General features: G+C 31.7%; 4 protein-coding genes and 1 long non-coding RNA gene across 5 annotated transcripts; 2 read left to right on the top strand and 3 right to left on the bottom strand.

Moving 5' to 3' along the window:
- Nucleotides 1-116: 116 nt before the first annotated feature.
- Nucleotides 117-2,540, bottom strand: LOC105151868 (uncharacterized). Its single transcript, XM_011065821.2, has 4 exons — nucleotides 2,397-2,540; nucleotides 2,202-2,300; nucleotides 555-703; nucleotides 117-311 (listed from the first exon to the last, which is right to left on the bottom strand). The coding sequence occupies exons 1-4, from the start codon at nucleotides 2,458-2,460 to the stop codon at nucleotides 195-197; spliced, it is 429 nt and encodes a 142-aa protein (XP_011064123.1). The 5' UTR covers nucleotides 2,461-2,540; the 3' UTR covers nucleotides 117-194.
- A 176-nt stretch (nucleotides 2,541-2,716) lies between these two features.
- On the top strand, nucleotides 2,717-6,076 carry LOC105151869 (spermine oxidase). Its single transcript, XM_011065823.2, has 3 exons — nucleotides 2,717-2,961; nucleotides 3,520-4,060; nucleotides 4,168-6,076. Exons 1-3 carry the CDS (start codon nucleotides 2,718-2,720, stop codon nucleotides 5,027-5,029), a joined length of 1,647 nt encoding a protein of 548 aa, XP_011064125.2. The 5' UTR covers nucleotide 2,717; the 3' UTR covers nucleotides 5,030-6,076.
- Nucleotides 6,077-6,773: 697 nt separating this feature from the next.
- spz6 (Spaetzle domain-containing protein 6) lies at nucleotides 6,774-14,203 on the bottom strand. The gene is made up of 8 exons (XM_011065824.2): nucleotides 14,028-14,203; nucleotides 10,876-11,065; nucleotides 10,511-10,628; nucleotides 10,294-10,404; nucleotides 9,861-9,980; nucleotides 8,075-8,353; nucleotides 7,707-7,995; nucleotides 6,774-7,458 (listed from the first exon to the last, which is right to left on the bottom strand). Exons 1-8 carry the CDS (start codon nucleotides 14,046-14,048, stop codon nucleotides 7,351-7,353), a joined length of 1,236 nt encoding a protein of 411 aa, XP_011064126.1. The 5' UTR covers nucleotides 14,049-14,203; the 3' UTR covers nucleotides 6,774-7,350.
- LOC147910514 (uncharacterized) lies at nucleotides 7,989-11,065 on the top strand. The gene is made up of 2 exons (XR_015544196.1): nucleotides 7,989-8,083; nucleotides 10,905-11,065. It is a non-coding gene; the product is annotated as an uncharacterized LOC147910514 (long non-coding RNA).
- A 472-nt stretch (nucleotides 14,204-14,675) lies between the features above and the next one.
- On the bottom strand, nucleotides 14,676-18,288 carry Hex70a (hexamerin 70a). Its single transcript, XM_011065825.2, has 6 exons — nucleotides 18,016-18,288; nucleotides 17,560-17,896; nucleotides 16,822-17,231; nucleotides 15,793-16,109; nucleotides 15,334-15,686; nucleotides 14,676-15,206 (listed from the first exon to the last, which is right to left on the bottom strand). The coding sequence occupies exons 1-6, from the start codon at nucleotides 18,262-18,264 to the stop codon at nucleotides 14,800-14,802; spliced, it is 2,073 nt and encodes a 690-aa protein (XP_011064127.1). The 5' UTR covers nucleotides 18,265-18,288; the 3' UTR covers nucleotides 14,676-14,799.
- Nucleotides 18,289-19,526: the final 1,238 nt, after the last annotated feature.

The following is a 19,526-nucleotide window of genomic DNA, read 5'->3' as shown; positions in this document are numbered from 1 at the left end:
GATCTTAATCTACCATCGTCGATGAACGGTAGACCGATTACCCACACGGTATAATAGAGAAACAAGACGAATGTTAATATTAATATTACTTTTCCCTTTTGACGATCACTATCAAACATTGTTGAACATTTCTATTTTGATTTTGTTAGTTTACACATTGTGCTATTTCTTACAATTCAATGTTATTATCAATATTATTCCACATATTCTTGTTCAAAGTTCTTGAAGTCTTCTTCTGTAAAAGCTGTTTCTTCTGATTTCTTGAGTTTTTCTTGTTGAATGTATTTCTTTCCTACAGCACGTTGCAATAACTACAAAATATTTCATGGATTAGTCAAGAATACTCGAGGACTATACATAGTCTGCAACAAGTTCATACTTCTAATTTAAACAATTCTCCTTAAAACTTTAAATAAATGTTTAAGTGTCTTTGTCCATTTCTTTAGATATTTGTTTTAAATCATACAGTACAAGAGCACAAAATGTAACAGTATAGAATATAAACACGAAAAATTTATCAAAGTTCAAAATTTATAAAACATAATTTTTCATACATTATTTGCTGTTTCAGCATTTATCCGATTACTGCTGAATAAAAGGAGTCTTTGTACATTTTCATCAGTAGGATCTTTTAGAGTGGCTAAACGTTTCTGAGTCTCATAAACGGTAGTTTTGCTGGATCGACCCAAAATAGTATCAAGATCTATAAAAAGAAAGTATAAAATTTAATTTCTCCTATAGATCTCTCAATATATATCTAATAATATTAGGTGTTGGAATTAATTCGTAGCGTTTTACAAGAGATGGCACAAGCAGTACACTATTTCGTTGTTACCTATAGTTCTGTATACATTGTAAACATCTATCATAGGACGTCATTTGCCGTACATAACCTTTCTTGAAATCATAAATAACAATACTGTATAATTCATTGAATATGTCAAAATTTGTGCCAGATAAAGTATTTTTGCGGGGAGTTTTGCTTCATTACTTTAATATGAACAAAAGTGCAGCTGAAGCTCATCGTATTTTAGTGGATGTGTATAGTGAACATGCTCTGGCTGAGCAAACGTGTAGGAAGTGGTTTGCACGTTTTAAAGCTGGTGATTTCGACTTGGATGACAAGGAGCGACCTGGTCAGCCGAAAAAATTTGAAGATAACGATTTGCAGGCACTGCTCAATGAAAACTCATGTCAAACACTTAAAGAATTATCTACGTCATTGGAAGTTGACTTCTCAACAATAGGAAAACGTCTTAAAAGTTTGGGCATGATCCAGAAGGAAGGACATTGGGTCCCATATGAATTGAAACCAAGAGATATTGAGAGACGTTTTCTCACGTGCGAACTGCTGCTTCAACGGCAGAAAAGAAAAGGTTTTTTGCATCGGATTGTTACCGGTGACGAAAAGTGGATCCATTATGACAATCCAAAGCGCAGAAAGTCATGGGTTAAGCCCGGCGAACCATCAACATCAGTGGCAAAGCCCAATATCCATGGCTCAAAGCTCCTGCTCTGTATTTGGTGGGATCAGAAGAGTGTCATATACTACGAACTGCTAAAACCGCATGAAACCGTTACTGGAGATCTCTACCGACGGCAACTGATGCGCTTGAGCCGTGCATTGAAGCAAAAACGGTCGGAATACTTCGAAAGACACGATAAAGTCATCTTGCTGCACGACAATGCTCGCCCACACGTTGCAAAACCGGTAAAAACATACCTGGAAACACTTAAATGGGAAGTGCTACCGCACCCGCCGTATTCTCCTGATATTGCACCTAGCGACTACCACTTGTTTCGATCATTAGCTCATAGCTTGTGCGAGCAGAAGTTCACATCTTACGAAGATTGTACAAAATGGTTCGATTCCTGGATTTCATCTAAAGATGAACAGTTCTTCCGACGCGGTATTCATTCACTGCCCGAAAGATGGTCAAAAGTAGTAGAAAGTGATGGGAAGTACTTTCATTAATGTATTTTTTAATGCTCATGTGAAATAAATAACATTCTTTCATTAAAAAACGCTACGAATTAATTCCAACACCTAATATATTACTTATGAAAATATAATAAAATATATCGTAATTAAATAATTTATTATAATTTTATAATCTATAATTATAAAAGATATAAAGAATAATAAATTTCGTATGAGGCTCATCTATTATATCATGCGTATTTAAATGATTAATTATAACCTGTCTTGTCGTTTTTAGAGATTATCCTATGTTTAGTGGGAATTAGATCTAAGGCTCCTTTGTATCTAATATCCTTACGTTTCTTCTTCTTCCTTTGTTCTGAAATTTATTTTATCTGAAATAAATATTTATATGCGCATCGTTTGATAAATATATTATACATATGTACACATACGGGTTTTAAATGAAACTAACCTCTCTGTGAATCTTCTTCGTAACCCAATAATTCTAAGCTTTTATGCACGAGTGAATTAGACATTTTTCTGAATGTCACGATGTAACTTAATTTGTATAATAATGCAGATTATTCGTTAAATTGCTAAAAAAAACATTATCGATAAAATTACACCCATGTGACCGACAAATAGCCGAAAAATACGATATGATATAATACTGACGACTGACGATGCTCACGGTACAGTATTCCGTAGAACTTACTAAAATTATGCAATAGTGTGAAACTAGGGTTTTTACAGATGCTATATTTCGAAAGTGTGATATCCCTATATCACACATATGTACGTGGTATGTGTATGTAATTACAGCTGTGCCAGCGGTGGCCGATATCGTTCATATGTAAACATGGCGGAACCTGCGAATAATTCGGAAGATGACAGCCTGTCATGTAAGATCTTGATTATCGGTGCTGGTATGGCTGGATTGTCCGCGGCAACTCATTTATTGAAAAATAACGAGACGGATTTTCTCATCGTCGAGGCGCGTGGACGTATTGGTGGACGAATCATCGCGACGCAAGTCGGTACGATCAGTCTAACCTCTCCTTATCTTGACAACTTGCTTCTAAATTTATTTACTTTGTGATACATCAGTGACCGACTTCACAATTATAGCAATATTAATTAACAATATACTAGGTGATTTAAAATCATCATTTATCTTTAGAACTTTTGAATATGTATGTACAAATTATGTGACGATAGAAGACGAAGTAGAATCAGTACTTTAAAGAAATATATACATCGATTTTTCGTAAATAATTAAATATATTTACGTGAATTTTGTATAACATTGATTATAGAATATATAATTCTATATGTAAGCAGGAAAATATTATTTTGATATATTTAGCAAACTTGAAAAAAGTCTTTTGTCAGCCTTTTGTGAAAACATTTTTCATCAGTTGTGTATTTTATTATTTTTATAATATAAAATAATTTTATTTAGAAAAATCTGAAATGACAAGCATAATATTGATACTTTTTCTTTATAGAAACACACATGAGGCGTTATTGCTATCATTATTTAAAAAAATAAATAGAATATCTTCAAAGAAAAATTTTTTTTCTATCTCATCTAGGCAATGAAAAAGTTGAGTTAGGAGCAAACTGGATCCACGGAGTGTTAGGTAATCCCATGTTTGAGTTGGCGATGGCAAATGGTTTAATAGACATTGTACATGTGCCGAAACCTCATAAGGTGGTAGCAGCATTGGAGGATGGAAAACAGTTGCCGTTTCTTGTATTGCGAGAGATCTATGAGGCTTACGTATGTTTTTTGAGGCGATGCGAAGAATACTTTCTGAGCATGTACAGTCCGCCGGATGGTATAACCAGTGTTGGGGCACATATTGCGCTGGAAGCAGAGATATATCTGTCTTCTGTACCACCTGAACAACGAAGAATAAGACAACTAATCTTTGACTGTTTACTCAAGAGAGAAACTTGCGTCACGGGTTGCGACAGTATGGACGATGTAGATCTCCTAGAAATGGGCTCTTACGATGAGCTTCAAGGTGGTAATATTAGTCTTCCAAACGGATATAGCGCTATATTGGAACCAGTTTCGAAACACATACCAAAGGAGCGTATACTTATGAAGCATGTTGTAACAAAGATTAGGTGAGCTTACAATAATTTAAGAAATACATAAGAATACATCAATTTGAATCATTGAATGAACATGTAACAAAGACTGTAATATGAACTTGTTATTCATTTTATTTTAGGTGGCAGAAACAACAATGTTGTGAAGACGATGTCGATCCTACAGGAAAATCTGATTTTAAATCAAATAGCCTTATAGAAGTACAATGTGAAAATGGAAAGACGATCACTGCGGAGCACATAGTATGTACATTACCGTTAGGCGTTTTAAAAAGGACAGCTAAGGATTTGTTTGAACCGTCGTTGCCCACATACAAACTGGAAGCAATAAACAGACTAATGTTCGGTACAGTGAATAAGATATTTCTCGAATACGAACGGCCTTTTTTAAATCCTGGTGTATCGGAAGTGATGCTCCTTTGGGATGACGATCGATTATCCGAAGCAGAAAAGCGGGACATTAGTAAGACCTGGTTTAGGAAGATATATTCGTTTATTAAGATCTCGGATACGTTGCTACTCGGTTGGATATCCGGTCGCGCGGCAGAATATATGGAAAAGTTGAGTACTACAGAAGTGTCAGAAGTGTGCACGACAATCCTGCGGCGATTTCTCAATGATCCTTTCGTACCGATTCCGAAGAACTGTTTGTGCACCACGTGGCAATCTCAACCGTATACGCGAGGTTCATACACTGCGATGGCTGTAGGAGCGAGTCAATTGGACATCAGAAATTTGGCTGAGCCGTTGGTTCAGAAGATAACGGAAGATAACGGAGACGAAACAGTAAAAATTATGGTGGCATTTGCGGGCGAACATACCCATTCTTCGTTCTATAGCACTGTACATGGGGCATATTTGACTGGTCGAACAGCGGCTGAATTACTCTTGGGTACCAAACAGAGTGAGAAGCATGCCTTGAGTCTTAGTTGCGAGGATACCAGCGATCTCAGTTCGTGGATACAAGGCATTTCTTTAAATTAATGCATACTTTTTCAAATAAGAAAACTGTGACATTAAAAACGTTTATAGATGTATTTAGCTAATATACATATGGCGTTTATGTTTGTGCAATTGTTTTTTTTTTGTAAATACTATAGTGAAACAGTCGTCATTTTACATCGTGTACATAATGGTGCTTCTTAGGATTTTAAAACAGTTATATGTGAATAACGTGTGCATTTATTTTATAATGTCATACTTTGTTAAGGAATAATAAGTAAAGCTTACATCGGAACTGTATATTAACGACATTGTATATACGATGTCATAAATGCTGTGAATGATATTACATAAAATTCGGCGAAAATCTTTGGAAATATATAAATAGAAAATATCTTGAGAATGATAATGAACAATGGTACGCGCACGTTTTTATGCAAACTTTTATTTTATAAAGCTGAGCGAATCGATATAATGTTATTTGCTAAACTCTGTAGATAATATATTGAATCAAATCCAAGCCTAACTCTTAAATATTCATGCGAAACACAATATTTCTATGATTAGTCTTTTCACAAATCTACACACACACACACACACATACACACGCGCGCGCGCGCACACACACATACAGAGAGAGTAAATTATTGAGATTTTATAAAAATTTTTTTCCTTTAAAGTGCATTATATATTTTTTCTCAATTTTATCGTACACGTTTTTTTTTAGATATAAATTATTCGCTTGCTTTTTATTATTACTCATTACATATCGTACTTATTGTTCAGTAAAGCAAAGTTTCATTAAGGATTAACTTAATCTAGTCATTGAAATTGAGATATATAAATAGTATTTGAAAAATAATAAATTATATCACGCGTGTCACTGAAATGCTTCTACAAAATAGAACAAGCATTTATATGCGTATTTTATGTTTCCAGATGCGGTTATGTGCCATAAATTGATTAGTATTAACTTTTAAAACATTAAGTGAACGAAAAAGAAACGAAACATTTATCTTTAAAGTTCAACTATACATACATATGTGAATTCACGTAGTTAAAATAAAAGTTATTATTTATTAAATTTTGCACTTCTTTGTTTGTATTTCTTTAAATTAATAACATTTATAAGAAGTAAGTTTAATATATTATTTTATGATTTAAGAGATTCAAAATTCATGTTATCAAATTAGAAAAAAAATACATATAATAATATTAGTTAACGCTACAATTGTATTAATTTTTTATTGTATTGATGAAACACAGCAAGTTTATATAATTGGTATATATATATATATATATATATATATATATAATGTTATCGTTTTCTCATGATATATTTTATTTCTTTGTTATGATTATATGTATAAACATATCTATGATCTTTTACCATTTTCAACTAAATAATTTTGTTATTATTATGACAAGGAAATAATTTAAACAAGAAGTAATTATTATTTTTCTTTATTTAAACAATAGTTTAGATATAACTACAGTTATGATTTATACAATTATAATATATATATATATATGTGTAAGGAATAGTTTAATATAATAATAATTATTATAATGCCACACATATATAAATAGTAACTTGTTGATAATTATTATAATTATAATAATCATTGATAATTATAATAATACTAATTTATAATAATTATTATTATAACTTTAAATATACTATAATAATTATCACTATAACACATAACAATTTTTGATGACACATATTCTGTAGTCTATTTACGATACTATCAAGAATAGTATAGTGATAAAATATCATTCAACATTGTTTTATTTTTATGGCTAAAAGAAATCGTATTTTCGTTTTAAATAATAATTTTGTCAATTTAAATGGCAGCGTAAAAAGATATAAGTATTCAAATTTCTGTATCTGAAACCATTTTTTTAGTATTACAATATTTTTTTAGTATTCGAAAATTTTTTTGTATTGTCATCTATTTCTTTGCTTCTTCAACTGTCTTTTTTACTTATTCTAATTAATGTATAAAATTAATGTATAAAATTGATAGTTTTTCGCATGATTAAACTTAAGTTGGCTACATTGAAGATCAAAGATATAATCAAATATATTTGATCGCTTATAATTTACTATTGTAATGCTATAAACTATCACATTTAATTGTGATAAAAAAATTAGTATCAAATAATTTAATGTATGAGCAAAAATGATTTTGTATTAAATAGACGTGCCAATGACTATGCGCGATATTTGGATTGACTCAGGTAAGTCGCTCCAACTTCATACGTGCACGGAGCAACGATTGAAATATAATCGCTGAAGTAAAGCAACGTGATATGTTCTCAGAATGTAAAATATACAATACATTCCTGTGTAAAGTTCATCATAATTCAACATTTGAACCGCTACGACGGACGTATCGATTGAAGTAATCCGGTCGCCAACATTTACAGCTTCCGGGTACCAAGAACCAATCGTAATATAGTCGTACCTAAACAGGAATAAAGATATAAAAAAATAAATATATTTATTAAAGAATTATCCGCTAATTTATAACATTAAACAATATCAATCGATATACCATATTACGAAAAGAATTTTTAAAGACTATATAGATAAAAACTAATTTTAGAATAAATTATACTTTTTGCAAAAAATAAACCTCAATTACTGATATTTGATCGTGTTGGAAGTTCAGTAGATAAGTGAACATAAGAAAAGCGAAGATGTAGCTCTTACTTGAAAGCAACCCATTTCATCGACACCATCACAATGATGTTGTTGAGAACCACCATTGTTACGTGCTTCTCCCGTGCTCGCGCGTTTTTGCAGATATTGCTGATAATTTTGAAAATCGTGAACCGGTGGTGGTGATCCAGCGACAGGATCTCGAGTAGCAGAACTGATACCGGCACCCTCTTGATTCTCCTCTAAGAACGTGTCCGGGTAAAATATTTCAGCGACCAATAAACTCGTCCATCTTGGCGACGATAAACATCCACCATCCAAGTAATGGCATCTCGATTGCCTACAATGACGAAAATACATATTACTCTTGGACTTCAGATGGTTAACTACACTGCAAATTAGTATAATCGGAACCCTACATGCATCTGGTGAGTTCGATTGTCTGCGTAAAGTAACCTTCGTAAGGTATCTGCACCACGTATCTCCAAACACCTTGATAATTCTTGGCGAAAACCGGAGTCGCATATTCGACTTTGGCTGGACATGGTGTCGGCGGACCCGTATATTCCGTTTTTTCCTGTGATGGTACGCGTTCTCCTCGTCGATAATCGGATGTCGAAGGATCATCCCGGCGTTCGATGGCTGATGCCGATGACGTGATCGGCTCGCCTTGGATCGCTTTAAATAACATGCACATCCTATTTGCCAAAAAGAAACTACATTATTAAGATTGCGTTAATATACCTATAAGTAAACTCTAAATTCTAAAGGAAACGATAATCGTCCCGATCGTTGAAGGATCTTCTTCTCTCTTTTTAAAAGGAAATCATCTTTATTTTCAAAAATTTATATTATTTTACCAGTATCGATGCTTTCGGAAAATTGACATTAAAAAAAAATAGTTCATTATACGTGGCTACCTGATTGCCAATATATTGCCAATCTATTAGGTGTTGGAATTAATTCGTAGCGTTTTTTAATGAAAGAATGTTATTTATTTCACATGAGCATTAAAAAATACATTAATGAAAGTACTTCCCATCACTTGTAAAACGCTACGAATTAATTCCAACACCTAATAATATATGCATAGGTAGGGCTGATAAAATGTCTTTCGAATTCCATTTAAAATACTAGTAAAATATTTTTAAAAAGTGTATTTAAAATGCAAAATGCAAAATGAGTTTTTCAGATCCATTTTAAAGGTAAAATGGATAAATAGATATTTTAAATATTATAGTTTTTGAGTGCAAAATAGGTTTTTCTGCTCTAGCGAAAAAAAATTTGTACAAAAAAATACAGAACTATATAAATTGAGACAAAATCTTAAAAATCCTTAATTATTCGTAGTGGGACATTCATTGAGGTTTGTTTGTCTCAGAAATCCATAGTTTTTTGTAGATATTTGTAGACGTTGTTTGAAGGCGGAGGATTTCTTGGTTTTTCAAACGAACAACACTACTCTACATCCCACTACAATATTTACGAAAAATTAAAAATTTATAAAATCTTGTTTCAATCTATATAGTTTTTTGTTAAAAAACTTTCTGTTAGGGTGGTATACATTTTTTAAAAGTATTTTACGTTTGGAATCCATTTTCAATGGAAAACCCTGATTATAGTATTATAAATAAAGTATCATAGTACAGTATTATAAATAAAGTATCATAGTACAGTATTATAAATAAAGTTTTTGAGAATATTTTAAATTTTTTAATATTATGATTTGAAAATGTTTACTTGAATAAATCAAATTAATATGAGAAGCGCTGGTTACGGTCAAGATTAGATGTTAAGAGTAATATACATATTTTTAGAAATCTATATATAATAGTATTTTACATAAAGCTAGAATATTTATTTTTTTATTAAGATTTGATATTTATGGACTATCTGAAATTAATTTTCTCTTTATAGTTTAATTTGCAATTTATTTAAATATTCATAAAAAATTTTGGCTAATCATATGGGACTTAGTTTTTCTTATCGTTAACGTCAACGATTATAGGGAAAATTTATGAAAACCATTTACCTATTTTACAAATGATTAAATAATAGATATGATTCCATTTAAAATGAAAATGATTTTCCAAAAACCATTTAAAATGGAAAATGCAAAATGCCATTTCCATTTTAAATACATATTTAGGTAGAAGTGATAGAACTTGAAACTTATTGAGACATAATTGAGACAAATATACTTACACTCCACTACCGTTATCGCAAAATTTGCGACCGTGTCGACTGGAATCCGGAACTACAGTCGAATCCAATGGACTGGATCTTTTGCTTCTATCATGTTTTTCTTCTTCATCTGTATCAACGCTACGGAGAGAGAATTAGTTGTGCGTTATTAGTTGGTTCGATATATCAAATTAGTATCTATTATTATTAGATAAAAATTAAAAATTACATTATACTATTGCAGTTTTCATTTATTAAAAAGCAACTCTATATATATATATATATATATATATATATATATCATGCATAATATTTGAAAAACGAATGGAAAAAATTATGTATAGGACGTATACATATGAAAAGATGATATATAAAATATTCAAAATAAATTCTTAATTTATAAAAGAAAAATTTGGCAAGTTGAGAATGCAAATTGTGAGAACACCATACTTACGAATTTTGTGACAATGAATGCACTTTGGCGACCTTTGGCAGTGAATCGTCAGCTTTGAGAATTGGTAACGCCTTACTAAGGAACTTGAGAGTATGATTCTTTATCAGTGCACTGTGAAAAAAATTTACAAACGTTGCTAATTTAATAAAAATTGTTTAATTCCGCGATCTGACTTAACTTAATAATGACTTTATTTAATTTATTATCTCTCACTTACAAAGGATATGACGAGCCGTTTACGTATTGGTTCATTGGATTTCGCGGAATATAGCCTTTATTCAAATCTCCGCATATATTATGTATGGAAACATATCCTTTTCCATGTTTATCGCTACCTATAAAAAATATAATATAAATGACAAATTATATAAAACATCATTAGTATCGAAAGTCAATATACTCAGAGTTTGAAATAAATGTATTATTATACAATAATAATTTCTTTAATTATTAAAAATGCGAATTTTTAACTATTATAGGAACCGATAATTACGGGACAATTCTTATAAATAGCGTTAAGTGTAATTATAAGTAAGAATATTGAAACTATTATAGGTTTCGCTTTGCTTATTCCGGACCTACCGTAACATTCTTTATCGCTGTCAATGTAGGGCGGTGGCCGAACTCTCGGTGGTTCCGCATTCGGTGATTCGACGAACGCATAATATCCCTCTGGAGGCTCTTCGGTTCGTGTGGACTTGTTGTCGTCAACAACCGGTTTGGTATTTTTGGACTCATCTTCGGCGTATGATGATGCACACAAGAGTATCATCTAGATAACAATGATTTGTTTTACAGAAGAAAATAATTACAGAATTAAGACACATTAGCGTCTTCTCAGCATCACACAGTTTATGCGTGACGAACTGATTAAGCAGTATATTCATCATACGCAAGAGTTCCGGCATCCGAGATCATCAGATTATCTCAAAACGGTTGAAACAATCAAATTCTGAATAGGCTCAATCCATATAGCTTTGGTTTGAGTTATATAATAAAAGTGTTTTTATTTTTCTTCTACATGGCCTATAAGCGAAGATATAAATGTTTAATGGTTTATATATCTTACGATTAGATATATGTAGTTCTCTCGTTTTTTCATTAAAAAAATTTCAGTTTGCTCCGCAGTATGATTAATTATTTTAATTATATTTACTAAAAAAAAAAAACTAAATTAGCTGAGAAAACACACACTTGAAGAAAAATTTATTCAATAATCCTTAGCAACACGTTGCAACTATAAATGGATCAATTTCTTCGAAAACGACAAAACGCAAAAGATTCAACAATTATATAAATATGTAATTGTAACATAAATATATAATTTATAAATAATATTTTTCAATTTTGTCGCAATCATGACTCATATTTGATTTTCCCGATCTTTTCGCTGTAATGTCGAATCTTTTTTTTTATGTAAATTCTCTTTATGGGTAACGGCTAACAGGTATTACGTTACATCGCGTCGACACCGACGATGATTACGAGATATTCCTTCAAGTTACCGAGGTATGCGTACGATGCTAACGGTACACGGTCCACGATCCACGCTTCTCGCTGCGGGCTGTTCAGCCTATTTTATAACGTGCGTGTTACTCGAGCGTTGCCCTACTAACCGAGGCATTATACCGTTTTACTGATGAATCTTCTTTTATACATTCAGGAACTAACAATATTTAAGAAAACAATATGGAGAATAATATAATATGAAGATGCACACACGTGCAGATATGCACGTCTACATGTGTTTTTCATCTTATTCAATACATCTTCTTCAATATATCTTTAAAGCGTATGATGTTACGTTATAGTTATAACACATTGCGAATTTATTTGTTAATTTTTTAAAGATCGAGAAAGGATTTCGCATAGAAAATAACTATCTATTTATTGCCTTTCTTTCCAACAAACGAAAATGAATTGAAATGGATTGGAAATATTCAATATCCATCTGAATCCGTATTTTAGATCTATAAAAATTTGGATTCCATATAAAAAAATTTTTATACGTATAAAAGTTTGAATAAATTAAAGCAGTAATTACATGAAATTCTATAGTTATTATTTTAAAACTTTTATACAAAAAATATACGCTAGCTGTATAATAAAGGAAATGTATTAATATAAAATATAAAGAGATTAATAAAAGAGATTAATTTATTAATTAAAAATAAGAAATTTATATAAGAGAGAGAGTAACATTTATTTTGTATATATTTACGTAATTCTTTTTATGTTTCTTTTAACTATTAAATGAAAGAGAATTCTCATGATATATTTTTACAATACAATTTTTTTTTAACTCAGTTGAATTAAAACGAAAAATTTCTTCACAATTTTGAATTGAATAGTGTACATGGTCCATTTTAAAAGAAAAATTTTTTTTATATTATATAACTGGATTAAAAAAACTATATTTCCTATTCAGAATTTTAAATTAAGTAATATTCACAATGCGCACAAAATACTATTACAGATTATCATTTACAGATTGAAAAGCATAGAAATATACTCCATGCCATTCCTATAAATGAATAAAAATGCATTCAAGATTGAAAAGGAATAGACATTTGTTTCATGCAATTCCTATCGTTACAAATATCGTAGATATGACAAAACGATAAATTAACCTACCGAGACTTGTATAACATAGCAATGTACAATAAAATTTACATCGTCTTTTAGGAAAATGAGAAAAAACTTTTATTGATTTTTATTGGCGAAATAATATTATTGCGGTAATAAAATCTATCCGTAGAATCGTTCATATTTTGTATAATTTTATTATCTAATTGAATCGTAACGTGCAATAGCCCAGTTTATTTTCAACTTGCATATATTATAGGAAGATGTAATTATTAATTAGCGAGACCCTTATTAAACTAAGGTGTAAGTCCAGTAAAATTTGACAATTTTTGATGAAAGAATTCTTCTCATTGCAAAAGGTGGATGTCCGTCCTACTTTCTTGCAGTAGATCTAAGCGTTAGGAAGTGCCGATACAGTTACGAGGACAATGACGTCTCCGAACCGGTATCGACAGAAACGGCAGACTCGATTTGTTTAGCAGGACACGGCTGTAAGTTGCCAACGATCACATAAATATCTGTCTCGAATTTGCTTCTTCAAGAATAACGCGATTTAAAACTGATAATTTTGTATCTGTTAATTTTCAAATAATTTCCTTTCTGGTATTGCGTCACTTTTACAAGAAAAATGCACTGCCATATATAATATGATGATTGTATGAAATTTTGATAATTGTTCCTTTAACTTCTAATTTTGTGGATACAAATCACGAAGAGTTTGATGTTGCGGTGTCAAATTGGATTTCTTATAATTTATTTTCGTATATAAATCTTGACATTTGTCTTATTTTTATTTGATTTTCAGCTCAATTTAAAGTTTAAATTTATAATAGAAATGCTTAAGAACTTACACGTACAAATTGACACGCATTAAATTTTAATTCTTGAAAATTTTCTTTATTAAATTAAAGCAAATTTCTTCGTCAGAGAGTAATTAGAATTACTTTTCTTTTCTTTTCGTTTTGAATTATAGATAATAGGAAGTTATAAATGAAACGCCTACGTGTCAAATTTTGGTTAACGAAAGGAAATATAGTTTACAGAGAATCCAAAGATGAAAAAGAATCTAGAGAAGTTTAGATCTAATACGATTCGTTTGTTGCTCATGTCTTAAAGAGTGAATGATAAAAATAATGTTCGCAACTTACAACAAACGTACGAAATTCCATGGCGTGTTAATTCACTGTAAAGACCAAGGAAGGAAGAAATTGCCGTTTTAGAATAGCCGCGGCTGTCAAGATGACTTCTCGAGACTATCTCGCGAGCCGGTCGGACCTGTTTACCAGTCAACGGTCATAGCAAAACTGAATTTTACTCTTCACCTGCGCCGCTTAAGGGGCCGCTTACCTTCACCTCGGCCATGCATTTGACCGTTGTGTCATACGAGGAATGTACACGGAGGTATTGGACTATGGTATTCAATCCGTTAAAGGCCACGAATTATAATAGGGTATGACCAAAATCGTGGTCTACAGCTAACGGAAATTTTCCTAAAAAAATAAGGCAAAAGTGTACAATATATTTTTTTTATAAGAGATTTTCTTTGAAAAAGGAAATTATTGATCTTAAAACATCGCATTATGTACAAAGAATTTTATTATTAGTTAAAAAGCAATTTTCATTTTCTATTTATGATTTATCAAAATAATTAACTCTTTTATTCAGAGCATGATGTTGTCAATGAAACAAAAAATCTATCGCAGAATTCTAACAGTAATCGCTATAAATTAATTACTAAGTCGAACTTTTTTTATTTATAATTGTGGACAGTACGCGTTAATATATTAATACGTATATTTGTGATTCATAAAAAATTCTTTATTGTAAAAGACGTAAAACTACATTTTGATACATTTAGAAGCATGATTGAGTGCAGTATAACTGAATCAAATGATGACAGATTTAAAGCGTGAATAGCGATCAATAAGTCATATTCAACTCCGTCTCGTCCTTGTGGTAGATCATAATGTCTTTCAACATCATGTTCGGTCCAGCGTAGCGGAAATTGAAAGCAGGTCTATCCAAGGGGAATCCGTATGACTTATTGTCAAATTTGTAGCCACCAAAGACGCGGGACATAGAAGGAATCAGTTCTCCTTCGACCGGATTGATGTATACGAAGATCTGAAAGGGCATACCCTCTTTCTTGCCCTTAGGTAAGAGCAGACGCTCAGGGAATCCGTAGATTCTTTCCGCGTACGAGAATTTATCGGAACCATCCAAGGCCTTAAGCAACTTCTTGTATAGGATTTCACTTGGTTCCGGATCGGGCATGGTGAAGAAGCAGTCTTGACTATTTCGGACAATCTTGTTCATACCGGCGTTTACTGCAATGCAACGTAGAGAATTAAATTAGAGTCTTTTTTCCCCTATATATCTATTTCTACAATCAAATACGACATTGTACATGCATAGTAAGACATGCATAGTAAGACATTAAATCGAAATACTAACGATCGACTACCCAGTTGTCCATTTCATAAAAGTACATTGCGTATTCAGCGAAATCAATCGGTTTGTGATGACTGTTATACTTTGGTCCGAGGAAAATGCGTATCACGGCTTTCATAGATTTCTCGGAGTTGATAGCGAGATGGAAGCTAAATGGATTGTGATTTAGACGATACTGACGAATTTTGATCAACGTGTTTTCCGCTTCCTTTGCATCATCCATTATCAAACCGTTGTTGATCGAAGTATCAAACTGATTAAAATAGGTAATTAATTTATCTACGACAAAGGACTCGATCTTCAATTCGGGATAAATAATTTCGTTCTTGTTGTACGGTTTTTGATGCAATTTGTACCTAAATAAAAATCATATTCGTATTATTGAAAAGAGATCGTTATTTTAAATGTAAAGTATTTAAAACACTCGCAGAAAATTTTACTTTTAGGTCTTTTAGATAATACCTGAAATAGTAGGACAATATTCTTTTGTAAAAACGATAGAATGCAGGGTCTCTCATGGACGTGCTGTAAAACTCAAAGGCACTAGGTATAATCTGATACGGGGTTGATGGTTCCAAGTTGTATCCAAAGATTTTTCTCGCAAGTAGATCGATGCTGCCGTAAAAATCGGGATTGCAGGAATCCATGTTGCCCTCAATAATATTACCAAGAATGTTGAGACCCTCGGATGTGTAGATGTTGATCATTTTACCAGTTGCGTCCAAGATAAATCCTGAGTCAATGGCTGCCGATATTCGAGATTCTATGTCTTCTATGTCCTAAAAGCGGCAACAGATTAATTAATGTGTCACGTGCCCACAACGGTGTATATTGGATGATAAAAGCGACAAATAAAATGAGCGACTTTAATAAGCATTCTTCCCGTTTACAAGACTAATGAGATATGTGTGTTTAGATATTGTATATATTACGATATAAAATATTTAAATATTCTACGATATATATAGTTGGAAAAAAATGTGTTGAATTTAACATAAATCGCATGTCCCAAATCGCGGTCCACTCAAATTTTCGAGTTAATTTTACACAAAATAAATATGTTAGAAGGTAATATAAATATATAAAAGAATAAATACAAAGGAAGATAATATTGACACAGTTTGTAAAAAAAATCGGGAACATATTTTTTCGGAAAATTAACATATATGATATATTAAATTAACACATATTTCATTCATTTGTCTTAGAATTAACGTTTTAAAACACATTATTTTTATGTTACTTATTCACTTACTCATAAATTGTGTCATTTTGACACTAAGAAACGTTGAATATTAATTTTACACAAAACCTTTAAATAATATAATCACATTATGTTAAATTAATACTCAAATATGTTTTAAAAAATTCAACACAAACTATTAACACGTGAGTGGACCGTTTTCAACATAAATATACAATTTTTTTTACTGTACAGTCAAACTTGTTCTGTTAAGTAATTTAGTAATTGGCTAAAGCGCTAAACTGCACCTTTATATATTTGTACTTGTAATAAGGGAACTTGCTCCAGTATGGTCTCTGTGGCATCGGCAATCCATTGTGATAGGTCATTGTCGGATAGTATCCGATGTAGAACTTGTTGTGCCAATCGAAATCTTCGATTTTACCAATGTCGTTGGATAACCGCTCCAAATAATAACGAGACAGCAACTGTTTGTGACCGTAAAGGTAATTCATCCCGCGATTCTTCTCCAAGCCGAATTCCTCGCCCTTTAACCAAAATGGATATTCTTGCCGCACGTAAAAGTAGAAAGCGTTCAAGCCAATGTCCTCGGTGAAGTAATTAATCTTATGCTCCACATCGTACTCGCGGGACATGTACCATCCGGAGTAATTTGCCGGAATGATGTAGGTATCGTATTCATCGAACTTCTTTGAGTCTACATTGAGAACGGTTCAATCGAAAACACGTAAACTTTAATTACGTATAACACTAAAGATTTAATAAATAAAATTTACATTGAAAATAATATCTACTCAAATATATTGGGTCGTTTAAAAAGTATCCGCGGTTTTTTCATTCAAAAATTGAACAAAAAACCGCGGATACTTTTTAAATGACCTAATATATCTAATCGAAAAAAAATATCACAACATTCTGAAAATTGCATGCACTTCTTTCAGTTTATGAACAAATTAATGGTTTCGAGTATAAGACAAGGATGTAATTGACAAGGATGAACAAGGATAAATTTGATTAAGACGTACCAAGTTTACCGAAGAGTTTCGCGTGATATGCTTTCTTGAGCACTTCGGAGTTGAAGAATCCATACGGGTACAGCTCATAAGGAGGCGGCAGCTGAATGAATCTGGTATCGTCGCGGAGTGTAATTACGGCGTACATGGCTTCACCAAATTGCATCTCGTTGATGTAAATACGGGCCCATAGCGCCGTTTTAAAAAAGGTTTCGAAATCTTTGGCGTAATAGAGTAGGCGAAATAGCGCCTCCGTTTCCTTACGGAGCTTTGGATAGTACAAGGAACTAAGCTCGCCACGAGGAAGCATACCATTCTCGTATAAATAGAGGAAGTTCTTCACCGCAGTCTGCAAAACGATATAAAGGATCCAGATGAATATTTTATAAAAGGCATTGCGATGGATCTAATTGTATGTTGTAGGATAATCATTGATGCAACCATGAGAATTAGCTATTTCGTATTTACCGTGTTAGTATACGAGTCTATGTTGGCTTCGATATTATACGAGCGACCTTCCTCGTACAATGAAGGATTTACGAGGGAGGGTTGTGAGATATAGTATACAAGATTGTAAATTTTTTTCTGCTTCAGAAGGAAATCTTTGTCAGCAATTTGAATAGTATTGTAGTCTGCTGCTACAAGGTTGAAGCTGATGGTCGTGACGATGGTTAATACCGCCAGGAACTTCATTTTCCAAACTTTTCCAACGCTCATCGCAGACGAGATTTATTCTGAACAGCGCCCGACGCTGCGCTCGCACTTTTATACACCTTCGTCGAGCGCGCAATCAAATCGATAGGTCATAAGGGCATTAGACAGTGGATACTGAAATCGTTCGATCCGATATTGAATTCTTTATTCTCATTTTATTTATGGAAAGCGAATGCTAGATATTATTCTTATTAATTTTATTATCAAACAGATTAATTGCAAATATAGATTACTTATAAATTTATTTAGTTGTATTTATCATTAACCGCTTTATTTAAATTCTTGTCAATAGATACAAATCCATTTGTTAATTTTTTATTATTTCCTGTTGTATATCCTGATAACACTGTATCTGATACAGTAATTCTTCTTTGATGTGAGTCTTTTTCTTAATTTTCGGGACATGCGGTAGCAAAGCTGATTATTTAAGGTAGCGATAAAGAATAAGTATGACACACGCGCGCGTGTATTACATATTATTATATATACACGTATATATTCGTACCAATGATTTCTCTGAATATGTCTTGTGTCACACCAGATAAACGCCATTAAAACAAATATTATTAAACGAGTTGAAAGCTAGATTCGTTCTCGTGCAAAAGGTCATCACGCGGGATATGACTTCGAACACATGATCGACACGAAAGTATTGCAAACTTTGCGCAAATTCTTTGCAGCGGATCTTGTTTACAATAACGAATTCAAGCTAAAAAATTGTTTCCTTAAAGAATAATACGAGATTAATTATAACTGCGCAAATAGATATAAATATAAAATAACATAGTGTTTTTATATCGCTCATGACTTTTGACTTGAATTGAAATTATAAAAATATCTTATGTATATATCAGTAGTATAGTGATTTAATTGGGTTTCAGTGTTTACATGTCATTTTTCAAAGATTATTTTTTCTGAAATCTATCATTTTTACCTTGATATAAGACGCGATATATTTTACTAATAAAAAACTGCTTAGCAACTTTTAGATTGAACAGTTTATAAAATATGTCCTTTTTTATACATAAGATTAAATTATTAAAAAAATATTTGTATTTATTTTTATTACGTATACACACACAAACGGACTGGTAGAAATATTTCATTAATAAGTATATTAGCTGGAAATTAGTTAATATGTTTATTAATAAAAGTTAAAAAATCAAGTGTTTCTAATAAAATTGTAAAATATATTCTATTTATTCATTTACAGATGTAATTAATTATATCAAGTACATTACAAAAACATATTTCATAAAATAAAT

The sequence above is a fragment of the Acromyrmex echinatior genome, chromosome 2, assembly GCF_024713525.1.
Source record: "Acromyrmex echinatior isolate Ae372 chromosome 2, ASM2471352v2, whole genome shotgun sequence".
Lineage (NCBI taxonomy): Eukaryota > Metazoa > Arthropoda > Insecta > Hymenoptera > Formicidae > Acromyrmex > Acromyrmex echinatior.
Note: the sequence above shows the minus strand (reverse complement) of the source record. Positions and strands in the feature narration are given on the sequence as shown.

What these genes read in the sequence shown, in the direction of transcription:
- LOC105151869 (XM_011065823.2), top strand. Translation starts at nt 2,718, where the DNA reads ATGTACGTGGTATGTGTATGTAATTACAGCTGTGCCAGCGGTGGCCGA. An exon ending in AATCATCGCGACGCAAGTCG is followed by an intron (nt 2,962 to 3,519) that starts GTACGATCAGTC and finishes TATCTCATCTAG; the next exon opens with GCAATGAAAAAGTTGAGTTA. An exon ending in CATGTTGTAACAAAGATTAG is followed by an intron (nt 4,061 to 4,167) that starts GTGAGCTTACAA and finishes ATTTTATTTTAG; the next exon opens with GTGGCAGAAACAACAATGTT.
- spz6 (XM_011065824.2), bottom strand. Translation starts at nt 14,048, where the DNA reads ATGGAATTTCGTACGTTTGTT. An exon ending in TGGAATTTCGTACGTTTGTT is followed by an intron (nt 11,066 to 14,027) that starts GTAAGTTGCGAA and finishes ATTGTTATCTAG; the next exon opens with ATGATACTCTTGTGTGCATC. An exon ending in CATTCATTGTCACAAAATTC is followed by an intron (nt 9,981 to 10,293) that starts GTAAGTATGGTG and finishes CTCTCTCCGTAG; the next exon opens with CGTTGATACAGATGAAGAAG.
- Hex70a (XM_011065825.2), bottom strand. Translation starts at nt 18,264, where the DNA reads ATGAGCGTTGGAAAAGTTTGGAAAATGAAGTTCCTGGCGGTATTAACC. An exon ending in TAGACTCGTATACTAACACG is followed by an intron (nt 17,897 to 18,015) that starts GTAAATACGAAA and finishes ATCGTTTTGCAG; the next exon opens with ACTGCGGTGAAGAACTTCCT. An exon ending in GAAACTCTTCGGTAAACTTG is followed by an intron (nt 17,232 to 17,559) that starts GTACGTCTTAAT and finishes TTCTCAATGTAG; the next exon opens with ACTCAAAGAAGTTCGATGAA.
- LOC105151868 (XM_011065821.2), bottom strand. Translation starts at nt 2,460, where the DNA reads ATGTCTAATTCACTCGTGCATAAAAGCTTAGAATTATTGGGTTACGAA. An exon ending in CGAAGAAGATTCACAGAGAG is followed by an intron (nt 2,301 to 2,396) that starts GTTAGTTTCATT and finishes AATAAATTTCAG; the next exon opens with AACAAAGGAAGAAGAAGAAA. An exon ending in CTCTAAAAACGACAAGACAG is followed by an intron (nt 704 to 2,201) that starts GTTATAATTAAT and finishes TTCTTTTTATAG; the next exon opens with ATCTTGATACTATTTTGGGT.